This window comes from Corvus kubaryi, unplaced genomic scaffold, assembly GCF_017639235.1.
Source record: "Corvus kubaryi isolate FWS band 111438036 unplaced genomic scaffold, C.kubaryi_AGA036_p1.0 66, whole genome shotgun sequence".
Taxonomy (NCBI): Eukaryota; Metazoa; Chordata; class Aves; order Passeriformes; family Corvidae; genus Corvus; species Corvus kubaryi.
In genome coordinates, this window is record NW_024582054.1 from 15,588,518 (window position 1) to 15,610,387 (window position 21,870).

The 21,870-nt window shown below is 39.6% G+C and overlaps 1 protein-coding gene across 8 annotated transcripts in view; it reads left to right on the forward strand.

Moving 5' to 3' along the window:
* NRXN3 (neurexin 3) overlaps positions 1–21,870 on the forward strand; it is a 550,019-nt gene that overhangs the window by 20,373 nt on the left and 507,776 nt on the right. For all 8 annotated transcript variants that reach the window (XM_042047917.1, XM_042047922.1, XM_042047925.1 and 5 more), the window contains exon 5: positions 4,980–5,099. In XM_042047917.1, coding sequence (XP_041903851.1) covers positions 4,980–5,099 — 120 coding nt within the window. The remainder of the gene's footprint in view (positions 1–4,979; positions 5,100–21,870) is intronic.

A 21,870-nucleotide genomic window follows, 5' to 3' on the forward strand; every position in this document is an offset into this window, starting at 1 on the left:
GAAAAAGATGAGAGCATTTAGGGAGATGAAGAATGAAAATGGAACCATATTGTCATTGAACTTCACCTGTTTCACATGATCTCCATCTTATTGAGACAATAATGTTAACACAAATGGCTGATTCCTTTCAAAAAGAGCGAATTTTTGATGTGTGGAGGAAGCTGTTATGTGCAAGACCAATAATGGTTTGCTTATCTTAATATTTATCGCTAGTTGTGATCAAAACATGAAGCAGTTGTGTTATAATCCTGCAGCTGCTGTATAAAGAAACTGATTCTACGTGTAGCTTGAAAGAACAATAAATAAAATACTGGTTTTTATTTCTCAAGTTCCTTTTTTTTCCGGTTTGGTTAAATTTAGAAATACATCCTCTGAGAGAAGGCAGGCTACAACCAGCCCTCCCCCACGAGGTTCGGGAAAAAATAAATTTTCCTCAAAGGAAAGTGAAAGAGATAAAAACTATTTATTTAACAAACACACAGGAAAAGGATAATAATGCTAAATGATAAAGCCTCTCACTCTGCTGAGAAAAACTTGGGGGAAAATTCAGAGTCCTTCTGTAGATCTCTCTGTCCCCCTCCTTGGAGCTGGGATGGGGTGGTGGGCCCACCTCCAGGGCCAAGGCCTTGGTGGAAAGTCCTCCCAATGTATTCTGACGTTGAAACTGTCCAGCAGAGAGAAAAGGAAAAAAAATCGAAGTCCCAGTTAAACAAAACTTCAACTCTCCGGTGGAAAAGGAGCTGAGGAAAAAAAACTGCTGAAAGCTGGCTGGAAAGAAAAGCAAGCTGGGTCCTTCCCTTCCCTCCCGCTCCCCTGCTGCAGCTGAAAAAGAAACATCGCTATCTCTGTGTGACCTTGAACAAGCTGCAAACTGCTTTGAAAAAGTTTTGCTCAGTTTTTCCTTCCCCCTCTCAGACTCAGTTTAAAGGCATAGAAAGGCACAAAAATTAATTTCTGGGCATAGGGCAGCAATATAGGATACACATCATAAAGTCACCCCAAGACACTTTTCCTGCAAAGAGCTTTCAAAAGATTCAGACGGAATCACTTTTCTTGCCAGTGAAACATGCCTACCTGTGAGATGAAACATGGAAGTTTTAGCAACATGTAGCAGTAGAATTAATTTTTTTTTTCATTTCAGGACAAAGAGAAACCTGCCATACAACAGAAATTGTAGGAAAGGTAGACCAAGCAATTTATCTAAGCAGAATACAGATAAGAGATGAGGCTATTATACTCTTCTAAGGTATTTCTTCAAATACTTAGTAGAAAAACTAACAAACAATACATCTGGATAGGTAGCTGAAGAAATGTGTAGTACCGGTCTCCTTCCCAGGGAAGGAGACCCAACAAATCTCAGATCCTTCAAGTCCTCAGATGCTGAGCTGTTCCAGTAAAAATTAGAGATGCAGACATAAAGATAAGAAGGACATTGTTGAAGAATCCTGCTTTGCCATTTCATGTTCCAAAGGAGATACCTCTGTTGGTAGGCTTAACTTGGACAGAAAGAGACAGAGCAAGTCACGCTTCTGCTAGTGGGGATGCTTTTCTGCATTGGGGACTTTTCCACTTTTACTTGATATCTACTGCCCACTCACTCCTCTTTCCACTGTGCATGTGGCACGAAGAAGGCAATGCACCAAGCTCAGCTACAAACAGACAATAAAATCAGAGGTATCTCAGAATATTATGTGAAGACTAGTTCTGAAACTTTGCTTTTAAACACTTTGACTGCTCTAAGTGTTGCCAAAGGAATGAGATTAAAAATAGACCTGAGTCCTGATGGCACTGGTAATTTAGAAACAATTCTACTGCTTTATATATAAGTTGTTTGTCATCTTCTTTCCTTGTTCGTTAGCACTAAAGGGCATGTGCGTGGTAACACAATCTTCATGTTTTATAAGCCTTCCTGTGCTTCTATCACTTTGCTCCATAATCCAAAATCCTAATTCCCTGTGACATCCCTATTAGTTGCTCTGAACAAAATTCTGTTGCCACAGAGGATTATGACATCAGGCAATGAAGCAGTAGGAGTAGATGAACTCTCTGAGACAAAGATCATTTTATAATGCAAATGGCCCATAGTACTAAGAAGTGAGGCCAAGTACCCAGCATCTATGCTGTGCTGTCACAACTGACTCTAAAGATGGCAGATCAGGATTCAAGCTTCCTTGTGGTATTGTCAGGCTTTCAAAATTCCTCATCGTTGTGGATTTTTCTTTCTCTTTCCCCCTCCCTGCTCCCCCCCCCCCCTCCCCCCACTGCTGAAAGTGCTGTTCCCATCTGCACAGTTGGTTTCTGTAAAATACAATTCAGATATCATAATACAGGCCATGAATTCAAGTACTTTGGCTCTCTGGGCCCTATTGAATGAACACCTCAAGCCACAGGTACTGGGCCTCGTGCAGTCTTATTCCTTGAAGAGTCGTTTCTCTTGCAGCATCTAGACAAAGGATATGCCCATTGTCAAGTCCAGTTACTGATTAAAGCATTCTCAGAAGAATGTAGGAATAGCGGAGAAACGTTGTTGAAAATGGTGTTCTGCTCTGCTTCTAGGTAATGGTCTTTGTAGTTGATGCTGTAGCAAGTTTGCATAGTGTCACACTTGCTTTCTGGTTTAATTTTTAAAATATAGATATTCTGCTTGTTTATACATCTAGGAGTATTGGCATTCATGTTTGGGGTTAGAGGTTAGATAGTGGGATAGTAATGTGTGGGAGAGGTGTCAGTTCCTCATTGCTTATCCTCAGATAATCCAGACATTTTAGGCAAAATGACAACTAATATTTTATTTCAGATTGTTAAATGTTATCCCTTCTTTTGCTCAGCCAGAATAAGTCTGTAGCAAGTGTCAGACCACAACCTGATGCACATGTATATATATTTATATCCATGATTTTTACAAGAGTAAAGGCAGGAGGGAAGCCTGTACATACATGTGCCTACTGGCCCACGCTGCAAAGTCTGTCAGCTCTGTTCTAATCCTAGAAGTGATCTGTTAATTTCACACTGTGCCACTGAAACCACTGGGATTCTTATGGCTGCAAATGAGAGTCAGGTGGGTGGGAAGAAGAGGCGGAGGGGAGGCGAAAAGTGTTGAAAAATGCTGCTCAACTTTCCTTCAGCATAGCAACATGGGGTTTTCTTGCTGTGGCTGCTGCTGTCACTTCTTTTCAATAGGTGAACTTTCCTTCAGGGATTTTGTTGTCATCTTCTATTAACCACACTTATGCTTCTACCTAGAGGTTTTGGGGTTTGTTTATTTTTTTTAAACAGTGTAATAAATTCTGGAAGAAGCTCAGGTTTTTGTAACATTCAAACTCTGCTTACGGAGTCACATGTTCCTTCTCATTGCAGGAGAGATGTAGAAAAATGCAGATAGCTGAAAAGCTACTGAAATTCATCTATTCTGTTCCTGCAGTGAGGAAAGATGATCTGATGGGGAGAGCAGAAACTCTGCACCAAAGCTATAAGGGCCCATTCCTGGCTTGGTCTTTGAATTGTTGGGAGAATCATGGCCTGACATGGGACTTCCAGTTAGATGTGGGTTCTACAAGGGCTTGTAAATATGGAAATGCCCAGGTGTGCTATCTCAATATCAAAGATTCTGAATAATGATGGGATTTAGTGAAATCACTATGAATAGTGTCAGACAGAGGTTGAAGGGTTTAATTTTATGTTAAAATATTTAAAAATGCTGTCTCCACATTGGTCCGTCCTATCTAATCGATAAAATATAGATGGTGGTGCTGATGTGATGAAGAAATAAGTACCAGGAGTAGGCTTGAGCCTTGCGGAGTTGCTTTTGCTAGCAAAGACTGTGAAGAAAGATGATGGGATGGGTTGAACAGTTGTTTCTTTGTCCTTATAATATTGTCCTAGACTGGAAGTGGTTAATGAACTGATCCCAGGCAGCCTAGCCAGTTGATCCTTTATTATCTGCTTTATTTCTTTTGTTTCTTCTTTTCCAACACATACAGGATATAGCATAGTAGGTATATCAAATGTATGTGTACATTTTATTTAAAATCATGCACAATAGGATTGACATACCTTTGTCTAGAATGCTGAAGATAAAATATTTTCCCAGGAAGTAACCTGTAAACTCATGTTTTTGTAATCTATGACTTGCAGCTTCATGCCCGCTCTCAGATGATTCAGAATCCAGCTACTTCCTCGTGGGTGACATAGTAGCTGTCATTCAGAGTCCCTCTGATCTGAAGATTACTTTTTTGCCTGGATTTTGTCTTTGCAAGGCTTATCTGAGCAGGCTAGCAACTGTTAGCTGCAAATCACAGAACAATGAGTTCTGTTAGTGTGGCTGCTTCCTTTTCTGCTTCTACCAAAAGCATGGAAAGCAGTCCAGAAGGAAGTGTTGTGGACCAGTGTCATGCCCTTCTGAGGACTTTATTAGCATGTTTCCAGAGGAACCTATGTAATAGGTCAGAGTCTTTGGTTTTTTGTTTGGTTGATTTTTATTAAGCTGTAAAGCCAAGTTGTAGCCAGCTGAGGCTTCAAAACTTCAATTTGAATCTGCATTATCAGGTTTCTTTGGGTGTGGTGAGGCATTGTTCATGGGCCCATTAACTAGCTTTCATTTCTATACGGGGATCAAACTTCTAGGGAAGCACAACAACCTGGCCATGTTTGTTGGCCTGGCATCACCCCTATTTTACTGTAAATTTCTTTGAGCAAGTTGAGAACATATGAGCTGGGCCTGGCTAAGAGGGAATATATTGCTGTTCCCCCTTCCTTCTTGCTCTGTGTTACAGTTTGCTGTTTTGTTGTGAGGTGTACACTTGTCTTTGTGCTCTTTTTACCTGAGTTTCTTGCATGTCCAGGAATGGAAGTGTTTGGTTAGTGCTTTCTCTCTTCTGTGTGAGGATCCTGATGGTAATGATTAATTGAAGCTTTTGTGGGCCTGACCAAAGTGATTCTCTCAGTTTTATTTCACTCTTTCCTTGTCATCATTTCTCCAGGACCGAGCACTACCTGCCAGGAAGATTCCTGTGCAAATCAGGGCATCTGTAATCAGCAATGGGAAGGCTTCACCTGTGATTGCTCCATGACTTCATATTCTGGGAGCCAGTGTAATGATCGTAAGTACACTTTTCAGTGCATTGGTGATCTGTGAGTTCTGATATATGACAACACAGAGAACATGATTTGATGTTCTTTCAATTGCAATACAACTTTCCCAGTGTGAAAGCCAAACTTTTTTTCTTGGAAATTCCTTTAAAGCCTGTAGCAGTTATTTTTTTTTCTCCTTAAAATCAAAATATGCAATTCAGCATATATTGGTTTTGTTTGGTTGTTTTCTGTTGGTTTTTTTTTCCCCCCCTCTTCTTTTTGAAAGGTAACTCAACCAGGCCAGTGGTGGTAATTGATGTTAATGGAATTCCTGGTTTAGAGAAACCAGAAATGACTTGCAGATATTGTATGTAATATTTGCATAGGTAAAAAATGTCTAGGTATTATATACTGCATTATGCTTTGAGATTGTCATTCAAACCTTGGTGAAAAAGACATGTAATGCATGTAAAATGAGTAGTGTTCTAGATAGTCTTCTACTGAAATACTAGCTGTATGCTGTATGCTGGGTACTGTTTGCAAGAATGTTCAGTTAAAACCAGTGATCAGTTAAATACACAGCAGCACTGTTGTGCTTCTTGCTGTATTGATTTGCTTCATCTCAAAACATTGGATGTTCTTGGCCAATTACTACTGGGATCTCTGATAAAGTAATTGAACAAACCCCTTAAGTCTGCCTTTAGGGGGCAGATAATCAGCTTTTTGACATTCCCTCTGCTCATCATGATTTGGCCTTTGTTCCTGCCTGGAGGGAACAGATCACTTCAGCTCTACTGTGTGCCTGCTTCTCTTATTTGAGGTGATAGTCCCCTTCTCCCTCACTGCTCCAAGGCAGGGAGCAAAGGAATACATCATGAGTGCTGTAGAAAGCGTAACAGTAGGCTTCAATAATTTGGTTCACCATGTGTATTAATTTTAAACCCAGAAAAAGCTGCTTTTCATTAAGGTATTTGCGGTAGACTTAATTAATGGTACCAGCAAGGTCCATGCAATATTGGTACCACAGCGCTGTCATATCTGCAACCCATCCCCTAAAAGTCTGAGACATGACTGAATTGATTGGCACATATGACAAGCTGTTTAGCACATGGTGACAATCCACTTCTGCTGAAGGCCAAAAAGCCTGTTTTTCTGAGTCATTCATAATATGTAGTGTTTGTGTTGGTCTCCCATTTCTTTCAGCATATTTCTCTCAAACAGATATTGGAAAGGCCTATCAGCATTCATACTTTGACAGGGGCTGTATAAAAAAGGTACTACTGACACAGATTTAAAGACTGTAAAGCTATGTCTGGTTTTGGGTTGCTTTGGAATTCAGAATGTTTCCTTTGGGTCCAGAAGAAACCATATTGGAGTCACAAGATCTGGTGCCAAGTTTCTGCATTTTTGTTTTGGTTTGCTTTTATCAATTGGAGACCCACTTTCCCACTCTCAGACTATGTGTTCAGTCAATCAGTTTAGACTTGCTAAGTGTAGAACACAAACGTGTGAAAGAAATGCTACTTTGAATTCTGTTGGGCTGCATTTAAATACATATCCAGGAAATATCTTATGTTACTGATACTGTGGGATTTGTTTCTAATGTGTTTGGCTTCACAACTACAGAACATTGCAGTGCCCTTGTTAAGCTCTTGCTAATGGCTTCGAACAGGCCCTGAAGCATCAGGAAGAGCCAGGTTCCTATGTCTGTAATTGGGGATTTCTTGCTGCTTTTTTAGAGCTGGCAGCTGGAAACACTGCAGAGAGGGGAGTTTGAAATGAATGGGGGTGTTGTGGGCAGCGTAGCAACCAGCCTCCAGTTATCAGGCCTGGCTGGTAATTTACAAATGCTCGCAGAAGGATGTGGGTTTCAAAATGATCTGGAAAGGTAAGTTGTGTGGACTTCTTCTGGAACATGACAAGACTTCATCCTGGACCTTCAAAAAGTGCGTATGACTTTTTTTGTGGGTTTTGTTTGATTGATTGATTTTGGCTTTGTCATGTATCGTTGGAAATAGAGTTCTACTCCTGGCTTCCTGGTACAGTTAGGATACATTGTGGGTGGTGTAGTTGAGAAGGCTTAAGTCCTGTTCCTACCTTTTAGATATTGCTAATCGAAGTACAGGCATCTATCAATTGAAGTTAATACTCTAGACTGGATTTTAGTGCAAGTAATGGCAGGGGGAGATAACATCTGTGTAACCTGAGGCCTTTTATTTAGAAATGCATCAGGTTCTTTGATAGAAAGTTTTTTTGGCCACAGCAGTCCATTCTATTAATTTACATTATGGCTATTTCTACCTTACGAGCAATCTGTGGTCTCCCACTGGTATAAATATGGAGTATTGAAATAAATAGAACAGGTGGAGTTTTAAACAATGGAAATGATAGCAAAAGGCTAACTTACTGTATATATTTTGCCTTTCTATTTCTGTTAATCAAGTCAAATGTCCACACTGGAAATTTGCATTTTCACGTGTTTGATGAAGAATATATCAGTGCCTCTGAGACAGATAAATGGGAAGTATGGTGTTCTCTTCAGTTATTCTTGATGATCTCCTAGATTATCCCAAATTAACTGTTGGTAGGTGTGGTTTGTGTTTGGGTTTTTAAAAATTATTTGCTAGAGCAAACTTTGCAAAGATATTCAGTCTTATCAATGCTGAGTAAAGCTTGGTGTGCCAATTTGTTTTTCCTTTTTAATTTTTGTCCCAGGACTGGGCCATTAAGCTTCCTAATTCAGATGCAATTGGCTTGGAAGCACCTGTGCTTCCCCGTCACCCTTCAGAGGTGGCAACATGTTTATCCATTCACCAGTATTGCTTAGCAAGACAGGGATTTAAATTCCTAGTGGAAATGATGATACAGCCTTTAATTTTAGCTATTTTTCTGTAGATCTGTTTTAGATGTTTTTTATGCTGTAGGAATCAAGATTCTTCAGAATAAGAAATTAATGGGAGCTATGGGGGCATAAATTCAGTTTTACTATGCTTCATTCTGAGTTGTATGACTGTATTGACATTAAAAACAAACACAGGAATAACCCGCAGACACCCCCTGTCCTCAAATTCATTTGAGAAGGTCCATTGCATGAAAGTGTATTTAAAGGTTTGGCCTTCACACTGGCCAGTACTAACAACTGAAAAGAAAGGTAGAAGTAGAGGCAATGGTACTATTTGCAATATACTGGTTTATTCTCCATGCCATTTAAAATCTATTCTTAATTTTTTGAAGTTACTTCACACTCTTCAATCTTTATAGATGTTTTAATCATTTCAGCATCACATTCAATAAATGTGGGCTTTCAACTTATTTTTAGAATTTACATATTGCTCTACGATGTAGGAAGTCAGTGTTACTGTACTGCAGTTGATATTAGAAATATTAAGAACCCTGGCATGCCAAGCTGTTGCTTAGACTGTTCAAAAGTGCAACCTTAAGCATGTAAGGTAGCAGAGTTAAAGTTAACCCATGATGTTAGTGAAGTGTCTTGCATGTGGGGTGAACTCCATCCTGTTACTCTTAACCATGATATGAGATGAAAACATGGGAGTGAAACATTCCAACCTACCTGAGATGGGACCTATATTTAAACTGTTGTCTATGAACAGCTTTACAGATTCTTTAATTAATTCACGTTCTTGTTTATCTGGTCAAACAATAACACTTTCTGCACAGAGAGAATGCATAAAAAGAGGCATTGCCAATCTAGCTAATGGGAATGGTATATCCATGTCAAACTAGATCATAGAAAATGCTGTTTTTTACTCAGTGCCTCATGCAGATGAGCAACACTGAGGGTCAGACTTTCCAAGAGCAATTGCCAGGCTAACACAAGTATGTATTAATGGAGGTGTTTGTCTGTAAAACATCAATGATTTGTAGCAATGACTAGTGCAAGCAGAGTATAAAGCACCTTTTCAAATAGGTTTTATGTTGTTGAAACAGTTAAATCCATCTGCCAACTATTGATTGGCTTTTTAGAGGGGTTATTTATTAATTTCTTTATAAACTTCGGGTTGTAACAGCCACCTGGTTTAAAAACAACTTTTCCATCTGATTGGTAAAGAGAAAAGGCAGCCCAAGCTTTTTGTCCTCTTGTGTTTGTATCTTCATATGCTTCCAGTCTCCATGCTTTACAAGGATCCTGTTAATAAGTAATCCTCTAACCTCCCAATGAGATTGCTTGGCAAAGTGATGCTTGTTTTTTGTCCAGGAGAGAAGTAATATACAGGGCTGCTGGGGCTTTTTTTGTGTAATAAGTTATATTTTTTTTCCCAATCCCTTTTCATGTGATGCATAACCTACATGCTTTTACTGTCTGTATGTGAAACACACTTGGAGGAGGGAAGGATTAGAGGGAAAGGGAGTTATGGTGACTTTGTTCCTTTGTTCATTAATTTAGCACCATCACAAGAAGAGCTTTTGATAACTCCAGTTATGTAATTGAAGTGAGTGAGGCTTACTAGCCAAAATCTTTTTTCATTTGACATAAAAGGAAGGGTATCAAAATTAGCAAAAAATGTCTAAGACCAATACTTTAGAGTAAAACACAGAATATTTTTGATGGATTAAGGAAGACTGAAGCTGGCCTTAGCCCCATGTATGTGAGATAGGTTGTCAGAGCAGGCCCATCTCTCTGCATTAATGCCCTGCCTTTTTGCACCCTACAAAGTAGGTGAATGAGAACCAAAGTGCATTGTTGCTTCTGGAGCATAGTCTGTAAACTAGGTTGCAGTGGCAGAACTGGTTTCCCTCACACCTGCTTAAATAGCATGGCAGAATAGCCATTGGAAGAGACTACTAGCAGGGCAAATGACTAAATAAGTAACCCTTCCTTTATGGTGATGGCTTTATTCTGATGTGTTTGTGAGCCATTTGCACCCCAAACTTACTTTATCTCTGTCACTGAGCAGTTACAGCTCATGCTCTCCAGTGCAGGATTCAGACCACCAGTCAGGAGATGAGCCCTATTCCCTCTCTCTTAGTATTTTGTGTTTTTCACCATCTGGGCCAATTTTTGTCCAGAATTCATGACCTCTTTTAATGTCAATGCCAACATACTCAGCTTGATTTACTTACAGAAACCCTCTTCATTGTTCATGTTTAATTATCACCCATTCGTTTCTAATGTGCCCAGCTTACTCACTTACTGAGTCAGAGAGCAAGAGGTTGCTAGTGTGTAGAAAATAAATCTGCATAGACTTCATTAGTCATGCATGGCTAAACCAGTCAGCTGTTTAAATACCACCATGCTTGGGGATTTGCCTTTGATACTACAGAGACATCCATCCTACATGAAGCAAGAGTCACCTCTGATTTATCTTGAGTGAATCATACTTCATTACAACAGGTCAGGCACTCTGCCTACTTCTTAGTTCTCCCCTCATGCTTTGTTCTTGCTTACTTAGTGGTCTTTCACGTAACTAGCGTTTTCTGGCTGATGGCTCATTTTCAGTTCCTAACCTAAGCCTTTGGTGTCTTATGACAGTGAATGACCTTATCCTCTGAGAACTGGGACAAAAAAGAAGAGAAATGCAACTGTAGAAATGCAACTGTGTACTTTAGTACATGATGTGTAAATTGTACCACTGTGATTTGGGTTATGAACCCTGCTTTCATCCTTCTTGGCACTGTTTAGTTTCATTTGCCCTGCAGTGCCAAGTAATGTAACATCTTTAGGGCAAGGATCTGGTGCTACTTCTCATTAAAGCACCATGCACTTTTCTGATGCTTGGTAATAGCCCACTACATAATTGCCTTAGCTCTTCAGTGCTTTAAGAATGCTCAATCTTTTCAGTGTACTGAAAGGCATTTCCCCTCCCTTGAGTAACAGCTGTAAAACATCAGATCAGACTGCAGATCAAGAGCTTGTTTGCCCCATGTTCCCTTTGGGAGTCATCTGGAATGGGTAGTGCTGTCAACATTAGAGGGAGAGATTTGTCTGTCCCTGTTTTGGGGGAGAAAGAGGGAATTTGAGTGACAGGTGCTTTTTGAAATTGCTTCTTCTGCACCTTTCAGCTTCTCAAGGTGCCCTGACATGAAAGCATTTCCTTTTTAATTGTGAAAGCTAGCCAACTTTATCCTTTTGTGATCCCCAAAATGCAGCTAGGTCTCTGGTGAGTAATTTAATTACGATTGCTTCAACAGCTTGGCAGAAGGAGCATTTAGAATGAGAGCTGTAATCAGTCACTGATATCTGTGCACACCTGGCTGCTGTCAGCACATAAGCTATGGTCCAGCCGTGCTGCAGACTTCTATAGCATGGAAGGAGAGAGACTTTTTACAGGTGGGAGTGATTACAGCCTCTGTTACCAACCTGTGAGCAGTTCAAGCAGTTAATTCTCTTCCTGATGCTGCTCACCAGCTATGCCATTTTCATAAGCATGTCACAGAAGGCTCTTGCCATAATTTTGTTCCTTGTGACCTCTGCTCTCTTTGAAAGTATTTTTCTTTAACTTGATACTCTTTGGTAGTCATGGCAATAATTACCACTTTTCATCTTAAAAGCAGCTGAGTGTTACTGTGTCCTACGTATTTTGCCCCATGAAAGATTTGGCCTCAGAAACTGTTCCTTCAGTAATGGCACACACAGGGTATAATCACTGATAAGACACTGATGTAAGTTGGCAGCAGTAACAGAAATGTTGTAGAGCAAAATAGGAGTCTCTGTTTGTTCTGTCACCCCAAGCTCCATTTGTTGATGATGATCTGTAAGCACATCTTCTGACTAAATGCAAGATAATAAAGTGTTCTAAATTGTCAAGTGCAACAAGGATTTGATTAATTTTAAATTTAGATTTTTCTTTGTAATATCCTGCCCATGTTCTTATTTGTTTTAAGAAGCAGTAAATGTAAAAACTCAGAAAAATACCAAAACAGTCTTCAACCATCAATTTTACTCTTTAAAGATTCTTTTCTTCTTATAGTAGCTTCTTCACAGAAGATGGTACAGAACTGAATTTGGAAGATGGTGAAAAATGTATGTAGAATTAGATTTTATAGGCAAAAATCACCCTGAGCTTGAGGACTTTTATTTTAAGTGGATTTTTTTTCACACAATGCTGTGAAACTTCTATCCTCAATTGTATTGTCCAGATACTTTTGGTAATCTCACACCTACAATGGTTTCATCAGCATGAGGTATTTTGAGTGCCATATGGTATGCAGATAGTACCTGTTCTTTTGCAGACAAGGGAAAAGAAAAACCCTTGCAAAATGTGTTTGGTCTTTTAGCTGTTGCTATTGATCTGCAACAGGATACCCAGTCACTAGTCCAGGTGAACACACAGCTGGCTTTGATCATTCCCTCCAATCCCCTATGAGTCTGGCACTGTGGATTATGAAAATATGATTTCCATGTTGGGCTTACTGTCCTGGAAGCTCTGACTTGCAATAATCCTTAATCTGTTTTTTGTCCCACCTGGGTTTTGTGTGCTCTCCCGTCTTTGCAGCACTCAGCTGAGTTATATATGTGTGCTTTTAAACTGTTGATCTAAATCTGATGTGTGATAAGTGGGGTGTAATGGTGTTAATGAGATGGGATAGGGTTCACTTGGTGCTTTCCCAAACAGCATGGAGCTGTTTGCCATAGCACACACTATATTGCCTCCTTATTCCTATTGAGTCCTCAAGGTGTGATTATTGTTTATTTCCCAGGGTGTCTACACAGAGAATAGTTTGCAAGGAGGAACCTATTTTATTAGGTGAGAACAAATAGATGAGGATTGAAGTCAATATTTTCTATTTTCCAGACTAGACTTTGTTTGCAGTAACATTTTAAAATACAAAGTAATTATTTTAATTCAGTGAGGTAACTTTTGATTATGCCAATATTTGCAGATCAAATCTGCTATAGGATTCTCACAGTCCACATATCAAATGTGCCTAATTGTTTTAAGATTTATATATATTGTTTTTATGCCTTAGACTAAAAGCTACCTTTAAGATTAAAGTCATTAGGTGGACAAATCTATGTCACAAAATATTTACATCTGTGGGTAGCTGAGAGAATGTCAACATGCAGAGAGATTCAGGCAGCACTAGAATTTTTAAACTTTTTTCTTCTTGGTTTTTGAGCCTGCGAATCTGGGGCTACTTAAGAGAGGAAGCTGGGGTCAGTAGGGCTCAAGAGACAGATCTTTTACGCTTATTTGGTTTTTTTGCAATGGAAATTGTTAACAGAAAAACAAAGGCAGGAGGAGTCAGAGGTCCTGAAGGAGATTCTTTGTTCACTATCCAAGCTGCCTAATGTACTAATTATTTCCTGTCATTGACAGAAGGCTACTATTGATCTCCAGTGGAGTTTAGCTGCATATAGGGACATGCTTTATTATGTTGCAATCTTGTTACCCAGGAGCTGGTATAATAATCTCAGCTGTAGAACATTGGGGATTAGATGAAAAACCTTAATTACAGTTATCTTAATAATGATCCCTGAGGGGCAGATTGAAACTGGCTGCTTGGGTACCTGTGAAACAAGTTTTGCACAGGGGAGCACATTTTGGTGGATTTCATTTATCTTTCTAGAGGTGTTTCATTGTGTACTGACATCTGAGGCCTTGGCAAATGCTGGGAGTGGAGTCTGGGACTTCAGTTGCCTTTTACTGTCCTTAGAGATTTTGGGACACAAAATAACTTCTCTGATTGTGGGAGGAATTAGGCTTTTCAGTAAAAACCTCCAAGAACAATTACATCCCAATAGAAGTCAAGTTATGTAAGTGTTAACTGAAACCACAGGTAGCTAACAGCTGTCTGCAGATGAAAACGCTTCCAAAGCTGTGAATGTTAGTTCATTTCAAAGTCTTGGATGTATACAGGGCTGGTGAAAATCTTTCATGGGTGGTAGTTTAATCAGTGAAAACTGCACACTTATGGCAAGCAAAATTTTGCATATTTCAGTGAAAGTCTTAGAATAGCTTTGAACAGAAAAAAAGAGGAAGGAATAACCAGGATGTGGTTGATTTACTCATTTCCAAAACAAAACTCAGGATTCATTGACTGTATCAAAAGGATGAACTTACTGTGAAAGTTAGCAGAAAACACTTACAAACCTGAGAAGACAACTAACCTTAGTTTAAAAGCGTTGACCTAAATTAGTTCATCCTCCTCTGCCTAGGTTTATTATTTAATAAGCTACTGTGCCATGACTTCCTGAGGCTCTTCACAGACCTCTGTGTTGGAAATAAGCAGCATGGCCTTGTGATGGCCTCCCTGGTCTAGGATATGCCTTTCAGGATATTGCCAGCACAGTGCTTGAGAGTGTGGTCTGGAGCAGGATGGGGAAAGAGAGTAGAAAATGACTCCATCCCTAAGAAAGCAGAGTTTGATCTTTGTAGCTTTTATTCAAGTGTCTCTAGCCTTAATGCGAGAGTAGTTGTGCTCATGTCTATTGAGTAACTGTCTCGGAGAACATAACAGACCTCTAGACCAGAGTGTCTTCACTAGACTCTGACTTTAATAATGCAACTGCCAAATATAAGCATATTTTTCTTCCAGAGAGACTCTAATGTTTATTTTGAAGGAAGTGTTGTTGGTGCTCTATTCTTCTTGTCTCTCATCTGAAACCTATTTGCAGTGCTTGACCACAGCAAAACTGGTGTCAGGTTTGCTGGCTTCCCATAACCATCTGTCATATTTCTTTTCTTTTTTTTTTTTCCCCCTCTCTTTTTCAGATTGTACTAAATGACCTTCTGTCTGTTACATTTCTGCCCTCTGATCTCAGGCAAATGATGAAGATAGATAGCAATATCACAAGCCATCCATCATACAATTTGTAGGTCCCTTAGAAACATCTGTGTCTTTAACAGTTCATCTGTCACAGATAGACTCATAATTCAACACCACAAAATGCTGAAGAGAGGGCTAATACTGGTATTTCTTTTTATTACTGAAGACTTCAGCCATCAGGTGTCTTTCACTTGGATATGCAGACTGTTGTCACAAGTGCCTGTGCACCAGGGTTTAAATTATGGATCCAAGCCAACTGTATGTTACAGAAGCAAAGACTCATTTTCCTGCTTTGCTGTTGTAACACTGGATTGCTTGTGTTACCAGTGCAGAATGAACTGAGCAGACCTGGCTTTCAAGCCTTTGCTCTGTGTGAATGAGCTGAAGTTCTCAGAAGCAGTGACTGTGAATCTGACTGCCAGCAAATAGTTGTAGTCACTCCTGCTGTGTCATATGGGACAAGAGAAAATCTGTTTGAGTGACTGTACATATGTGTGAGAGACAGAGACACCAGCATCTATATTTAGGTTGATGGGCATAATATTTGACAGAAACACGTAAAGTTACCCAACAGGGCATGATTTTGATGTCTGGTACCTGTACTGTCAGCTGTGCAGAATATGTATTTGGTAGACGAGTTGCCATGCATAGATATCTGAAATACCTGTCTGAACTATTGCTGGGTTGTGCACACTTGCATAGTATATTGAGCTAGGCAGGGCACCATGTTAATCCTATATGCCACATAATGCTGAAGCATGTAGTGCTGCAGGATGGAGAATATCCTGAGAATTCATCCTGTTCTAGTTACTTGAATGCTGGGGACTGGCATCAGACAGAATTATCTATGCTTCACATTGTTAAACACAAATCACAGGAGTAGCGTGTTCGTACTGTCAGAAAAAAAGCCAAAACCCAAACAACCAAAACAAACAACCCCAAAACCCAAACCACCAGCCTGTTCTCTTTTTTTTTTTCTTTCCATTTTTTGCACTTGTTACCAGTGGCATTTGTCCCATTTGGAAGAGGTTAGAGGCTTAAATCCCTTACCTTATCCTGCTGAAATAGAGATGCTTCTGATGGACACTTGAAACATAAATTTGTGCTTTATCTTAAGGGAAGCATCCTCACAGGGATCCCCACTTGGCTCTGGAATTGCTACTGTTGATTCATATGCATGGGATATTGATAGTTCAAGTCATTTAAACTCAATTTAGGCATACCAGAGAACATACTTAGCCCAAATATCACACTTGAGAGACCTGTACTAAAATCATTATGGGAGCCATTCAAAATGTATAGACAATATATCATAGTGTTTTTTGTTTTTAAACAACTTTCATCCTGGAGACCAGGATGAACTAAGAATTAATATTGAAGTATTTGCTGAAGTGGAGCTGGGTATAACACAATAATTGAGATGGGGCTGAAATTAAGATCAGCTACATCCCTCCTACAAAGAGACCCCTGTATTTGCCTACCTCCTTTAGAAGTCAGGACATTTAAATGCTTTCCATTGCGCAGATGAATTTCTACCTGTCATGAAGTAGAAACTAATCAGGTCTTCATGCTTTCAGTAGTGCCTGGAAATCCTTATTTATTACCAGTAAGATGTGAACCAGCTGGGTAACTTAAGCTGTTCCTTCTCAGACACTCTGTAAGCATACCTCCATATTTGGGAGCAAATACTGGAAAGGGTGGAATAGCTGCTTTTCTGAGTTTCCTTCTTTTTCTAAATGGAAAATGGCTTTTTTTCATTTCCAGTACTAAATAGAGAGAAGTATAGGTTGTTAGTCCTGGCAAGTTTAGTATTTGTAGACTTGTATTCTTTGCCCACCTTAAGTACACAAGATTCAGACTTGCAAGAAAAGGGTGCTCACAGCTGTGCTAGGCCTGCTGGCAAATAAAATTCAGTACAGATGGTTGTCTGCCCACACTCTATTTATGAAGAGGCCTGCAGTGTTTATGTTAATGGTGATGAGTTTGAGAGATAAAAATAGGGAGTTGCTTGTTGTTCATTTGTTCTTTATAGATCTGCAGTGAACTTTTTTTTATAAAGCACAAATTCGATAGAGAGATTTGTTAACCTTCTAGAAGAGCAGGCTGTCAAAAAGCCGAGCTGCAGACGTCTCAAGTGCTGGAATCCTTATTCCTTGTTTTTTGTACTTCCATTCACTCCACGAGATGGTGCTGTGTACCCACAGTCCCCAGCATCCTTTGCTTGAATTTTCCCAGGTCGTTGGTGGATATTTGGATTATGAAAACTTGAAATGAAGTTAGAAATAATCTCTATCTTCCAGCTGTCTTTTTCTCCTCTCTAAATTAATCTCAAAAAGAGGTTTTCCAAAATCACCTAAGGCTTTGTATAGTCCTCTACAGATTATGTCTTCCTTGATATTTATTGAGTCCTGCAGCTTTGCCATGACTTGAGAGCTTAGGAAACCTTCTGGAGGCTGCTTCCAGATGCCATAGTTTCAGAGCAGCCATACTAAATAGCAACAGAAGAACTGAGACTGTGTGTTCTTGTCTGTGGTCATTCCTTGTGGATAGCTTGCTGAGTCAGGAAGATGTCTGCTTGTTGCAGGGGTCTGCCTAGTTCCACATTTACTTATTTATTTAGGTCTTGTGCAAAACTTAAATTATGTGATCTTGTCACTTAAAATAACTAGCAGTTCTGCTCTTCTCATTCTCCTACCATATGCTTTCCTATTCATGTGGTTTTGGGAGTTACTGTGTGTTTTATTTCTCCTGCTTTCAGTTAGATTTGGAGTAGATAACTACTAAGGGTACTGTCTTTGCAAGGAGGAAATTTTGGAAGCTTGTCTTTGAAATGGCTGAAGTCCACTGATCTCGTGCCACAAGGTGGAAAGAAACTTCTGGGGGAAACAGAAAAGTCACTTTTCACAAACTTGCCCAGGCATTAGCCTTTCTTGGGTTGCCAAAGTGAGTTTTGTGTCAGTGTGGAAAGTAACAGAAGCAACTTACTAGCTTTTTTTTTTTTAGGCATGGATAGAGAATGTCCCTTTGTTCTGTAGAACAGGTTCTTTCTTTACAGGAACAGGTATCTGGGGTGAAAGGCTTCACCGTCCATTGTGTGTCCCTGGAGTCTGCCATTTTAGCTTTCTGATTATCACTCATATCTTTGTGTGTTGTAGATGTGAGTTCAGTGTCTTCACAGCTCTGCCTCTCATTTCGTCGTGATTCCATAAAGAACAGTCCGACCTCACTTGTCCTCCCCCTTTTGCTCTTAGCAGTTTTCGAAAGCTTGAACTTGCACTTTCCTGTTTTTATGCTGACTGAGAGCAGATTCCTGATTTATAATATCTAGTCTCAAATCCCCGTAAGTGATGTGGAGGTGATTAGTAGAGAAGAGATACAAAATCTTTACGTGCCTAAATGAGGCTGAGACCCTCCCCACTTTTTAACTCCTTATAACTAGTCCTGATTAATGTGGAACAACTGCAACTCTGGGGCAAGTCAGTAACAGTTTTCCATTTCAAATACCCAAATGCATTTCAGCAGGAGTCCTGATGCACATCTTATAATTTTCACAGTTGTTACTTTTCTCTCAGCTTGGGAATTTTAGGACGTAACTGCATTGATGACATCATTGCATAAGGATTGTTTCTTACTCCCTTAGCTCAGGATGTATTTTGGATATAAGCAGCAGTTTTTGCCAACAGCCATTAATCCCCAAGAGCTGAGGCATGGAAATTCCATGTCATGCATGTTCTTCAGGGCAAGAGAAGCTTCTTATCTGGATACCTCTAGCAAGTTTTTGAAGTTGCTAGTAAATATTCCAATGCTCAAAGCTCATCTCTGATTTCTCACTCAAATTTTAATTCCCAGGTACAACTTCAGAAATGCTTCTCGGAATCATCAGATATACATCAGAGGGATTTTTAACTTCATAAATGGTGGTTCTCATCACTTCTCCATCAGTGTCCTGTCTCTGCTACCATGAACATTTACCAAACAATAAAAATTAGGCTGCACTGATAGGTTTTTCTCTCTAAGTCCTCCCCAGATCCTTCTCTGGGGTTGTCTTATCTTGATGTAATAATTATGGCTTGAAGTCTTAGGGGATTGAAAAGTATAATCAAGATTTTATGAATAACGCCGAGGGTGTTTTCTGCATGCAATGTGATGCTTGCTTTACCCTCCTCGAAAGAATGCACGTTAGCAAAAACTGAACTCTTCTTGCTGTTCCAGTTAAGTGATTCATGTTTACTACAGATAGATTACACTGAGCATTGGAGACCAGGCTGGGACACAGTGGACCAGTAACTTGAGAGCATTTTGGTTGAGATGCAGGGGTAGGGGAGAGGGAGACTAGCTCAAAGCAGGGCCTGTTCTGTGTGGGAAATAGCTGATGCTACTGTCATTAGTTTGAGAAGTACAGCTTTTGCCCTGGCTCACCTTGTCATTTCTGTTATAAAGCAGACTTCTGACTCCTGTGTTGGTGTTTTCTCCCTGACTTGGGATTTGCTGTTTGAGTGGGGAAAATGGTTCTCCATCTTTTCCATGTGTTTCTTTCTGAAGGCAGCCCAGGACTTGAGCAGAGCAGCAGCTGTGAGTCAACAGAGCTTGCAGTAAAACAGCAAGAGGACACATCAGAGCAGAAGGGGTTGAATTCTCCAGAGGCAGAATTTTTAAACCAGTTAGCATGGAGCAAATTTTCCCTTGCTCCTTGTTTGCTTGAGGATTTTCGTTTATTTCTTGGTTGTTTTGGTTTTTTTTTTAATGACTCCAAGTTTTCTTTGACATTTGTTACTGATGTCTTATGTCTTTTCAATCTGGGAACTGCTAACTACAGAGGGTAGTGAGACTATTTCATGTCAAAGGGAGCTTCCTCTTCAAAAGGCAGTTGGAAGGTGGCAGGGAGGATGAGCTAGTTTGGGATTAGTTGAGTGTCTTCCTCTGGTTCAAATATAGCTGAGGCTCTGAGAAAATAACAGCCATTCTGCTTTGATGACAAGTACATAGCTTACTTTGTGGGATGTTTTGGAGAACTGGAAGATCTTGAAAAGTTTTTAAAGAAAAGCTTCAACATCAGAAAAATTCTCCTTCTTTTGGCTCTAATTAATGCCTGTGGTTGGAGAAGAGAGGTCAAAAGCTGAACAAGTTTTTTTATGTTGTCCAGGTAAGTGAATGCTATTGAATAAATACTGAAAACTGTAATGTTTAAAATTGGAAATCCAACAGGAAATTTTGACTGAGCCGCTGTTCATGGTCTTTAGCATTTGCCCATTACAGCTTTTGACTGGATGTTTTTGGTAGTGCTAGTTCTCTCAGCAAACAAAGGTTGAGATCAGATGTCCTCAGAAACCTGTAAAACTTGTAAACCTGGTAACAGAAGTATCTCTTCCTAATTTTCCTTATTGTAATAGGAAAGTCCTTGGTACCAGAAATCTTATTATTTCAGTTCCTCACCACTACAATACAAACTAGCAAGCACAGTGACCAGCTGCAGTAATATCCAAAGACGCTTCTGAATAACTCTGAATGCACCTGAGAATTACCTTCTGTTTCACATGCCAAAGAAAAGGAAAAACCTTCTTAGGGCAAATTACTGTCTGCCTGAAGAAGTGGGGTGCAGCAAGGCCTCGTACGCCTGGAACATTCTGGCCTGGGCAGTGAATCTATCTTCTCTCTTGATCCAGGAAATCACCTATGGCAGAGTTCTGCTGGAACTCTCTGAGGACACCTAGGTTTTGTCTACTAGTGTGATGTTAATACTGGTCTTCATTTAACTGCATCTTTTCCATGTGGAAGATATTTCTCTGCAATTTGAGGGACAAAATTCTTTATCCTTGTTAGTACTCACAGGGTGTTGTGGAGGCCTTCTCCTGGACTGCTGCAATCCATGAATTAGTGTCTTTGCTGTATCTATTCTTCTGTTCACTGAACTACACTGGTTTGTAGCATAAATAGGTATAATAGTAGGTCCTTTTGAGTCTCTGCACATTGCCTGATAAGTATAGCTGTGTAGACATAGCTTGAGAACCTGAAAATACGTATTTGAAGTTAGATGGGCATAAAATGCAAGTTTATCACTGGTTCTTAAAACAAGCAATGCTCAGTGTTGGCTAGTTCATCTAAAGACACACATTAATAAGCCTTGAGAAAAAAGAAGAAAAAATAAAATTTATTCTAGTACAATAAAGGGTTAAGTATTTAGAAAAGAATTTGAAAGCAATTTTGGGACAGGAGCTTCTGAAAGGCTAATTTCTAAACTTTTTTCAAAACCCTTTCAAAAAGCAATTTCATACTCCTGAATTAGGTTTCTTATTCTCCTGTGCCTAATGTTGGTCTTACATACACTCTGCAGATTTGCAAAGAGATCACTCAGATCAAATTGTAAATCTCTGCCTGCTACTTTAGCTGTCTGTATGGGTCTCCTTTCGCATTTTTGCAGAATTTGTCCCTAAGCTATTAGAGCTGGTGGCAGTTCAAGTAGGCATTTTCTTCAGTAGGCAGCTGTGGAGGATCACCATCTGAATCTTTTCTTCACTGTTCAGATTCCAAGTAGAGGATTCTTTTACTACTATTGTCTGCCTTTCTGCTTCAGAAGAAATTAATATAAAAAGTTTCTCTTGAATATTTACTGATCAGGAGTAGAGAGAAGCCTGGTAAATATAGTGGAAATTGTTTAAGTAAGGTTAAGTTTGAATGGAAACTTCCTCCTACTTTGCAAACTAAATGGAGCACTCACTGATGTCAGCTTGCTCCAGAACTATGAAGAACCTAAATTTGATCATGATTAAACGCAGCTGAAAAAAAATGTTTTTGATCTGCTGCCATACATGTTACCAGTTTCAGGGGATCCTATTTCAGCTTTTTTTTTTTGACATCATGGGATCTATTCTTGATTGCATGAATAGGGTTTGTAAGGTATCTCACATGATGAAAGGGAAAACATTTCTATCATCTGGGAAAGGACAATAAAGGACCTTAAAAGGCCCAGCGAGGAAGGTGACCTGGAGACATGAATCTATATATATTTAAAAAAAAAAAAAAAGTAAAGAGGCAATACCTCTGTCTCACAACTGAAGTATTTCTGATTTTTCT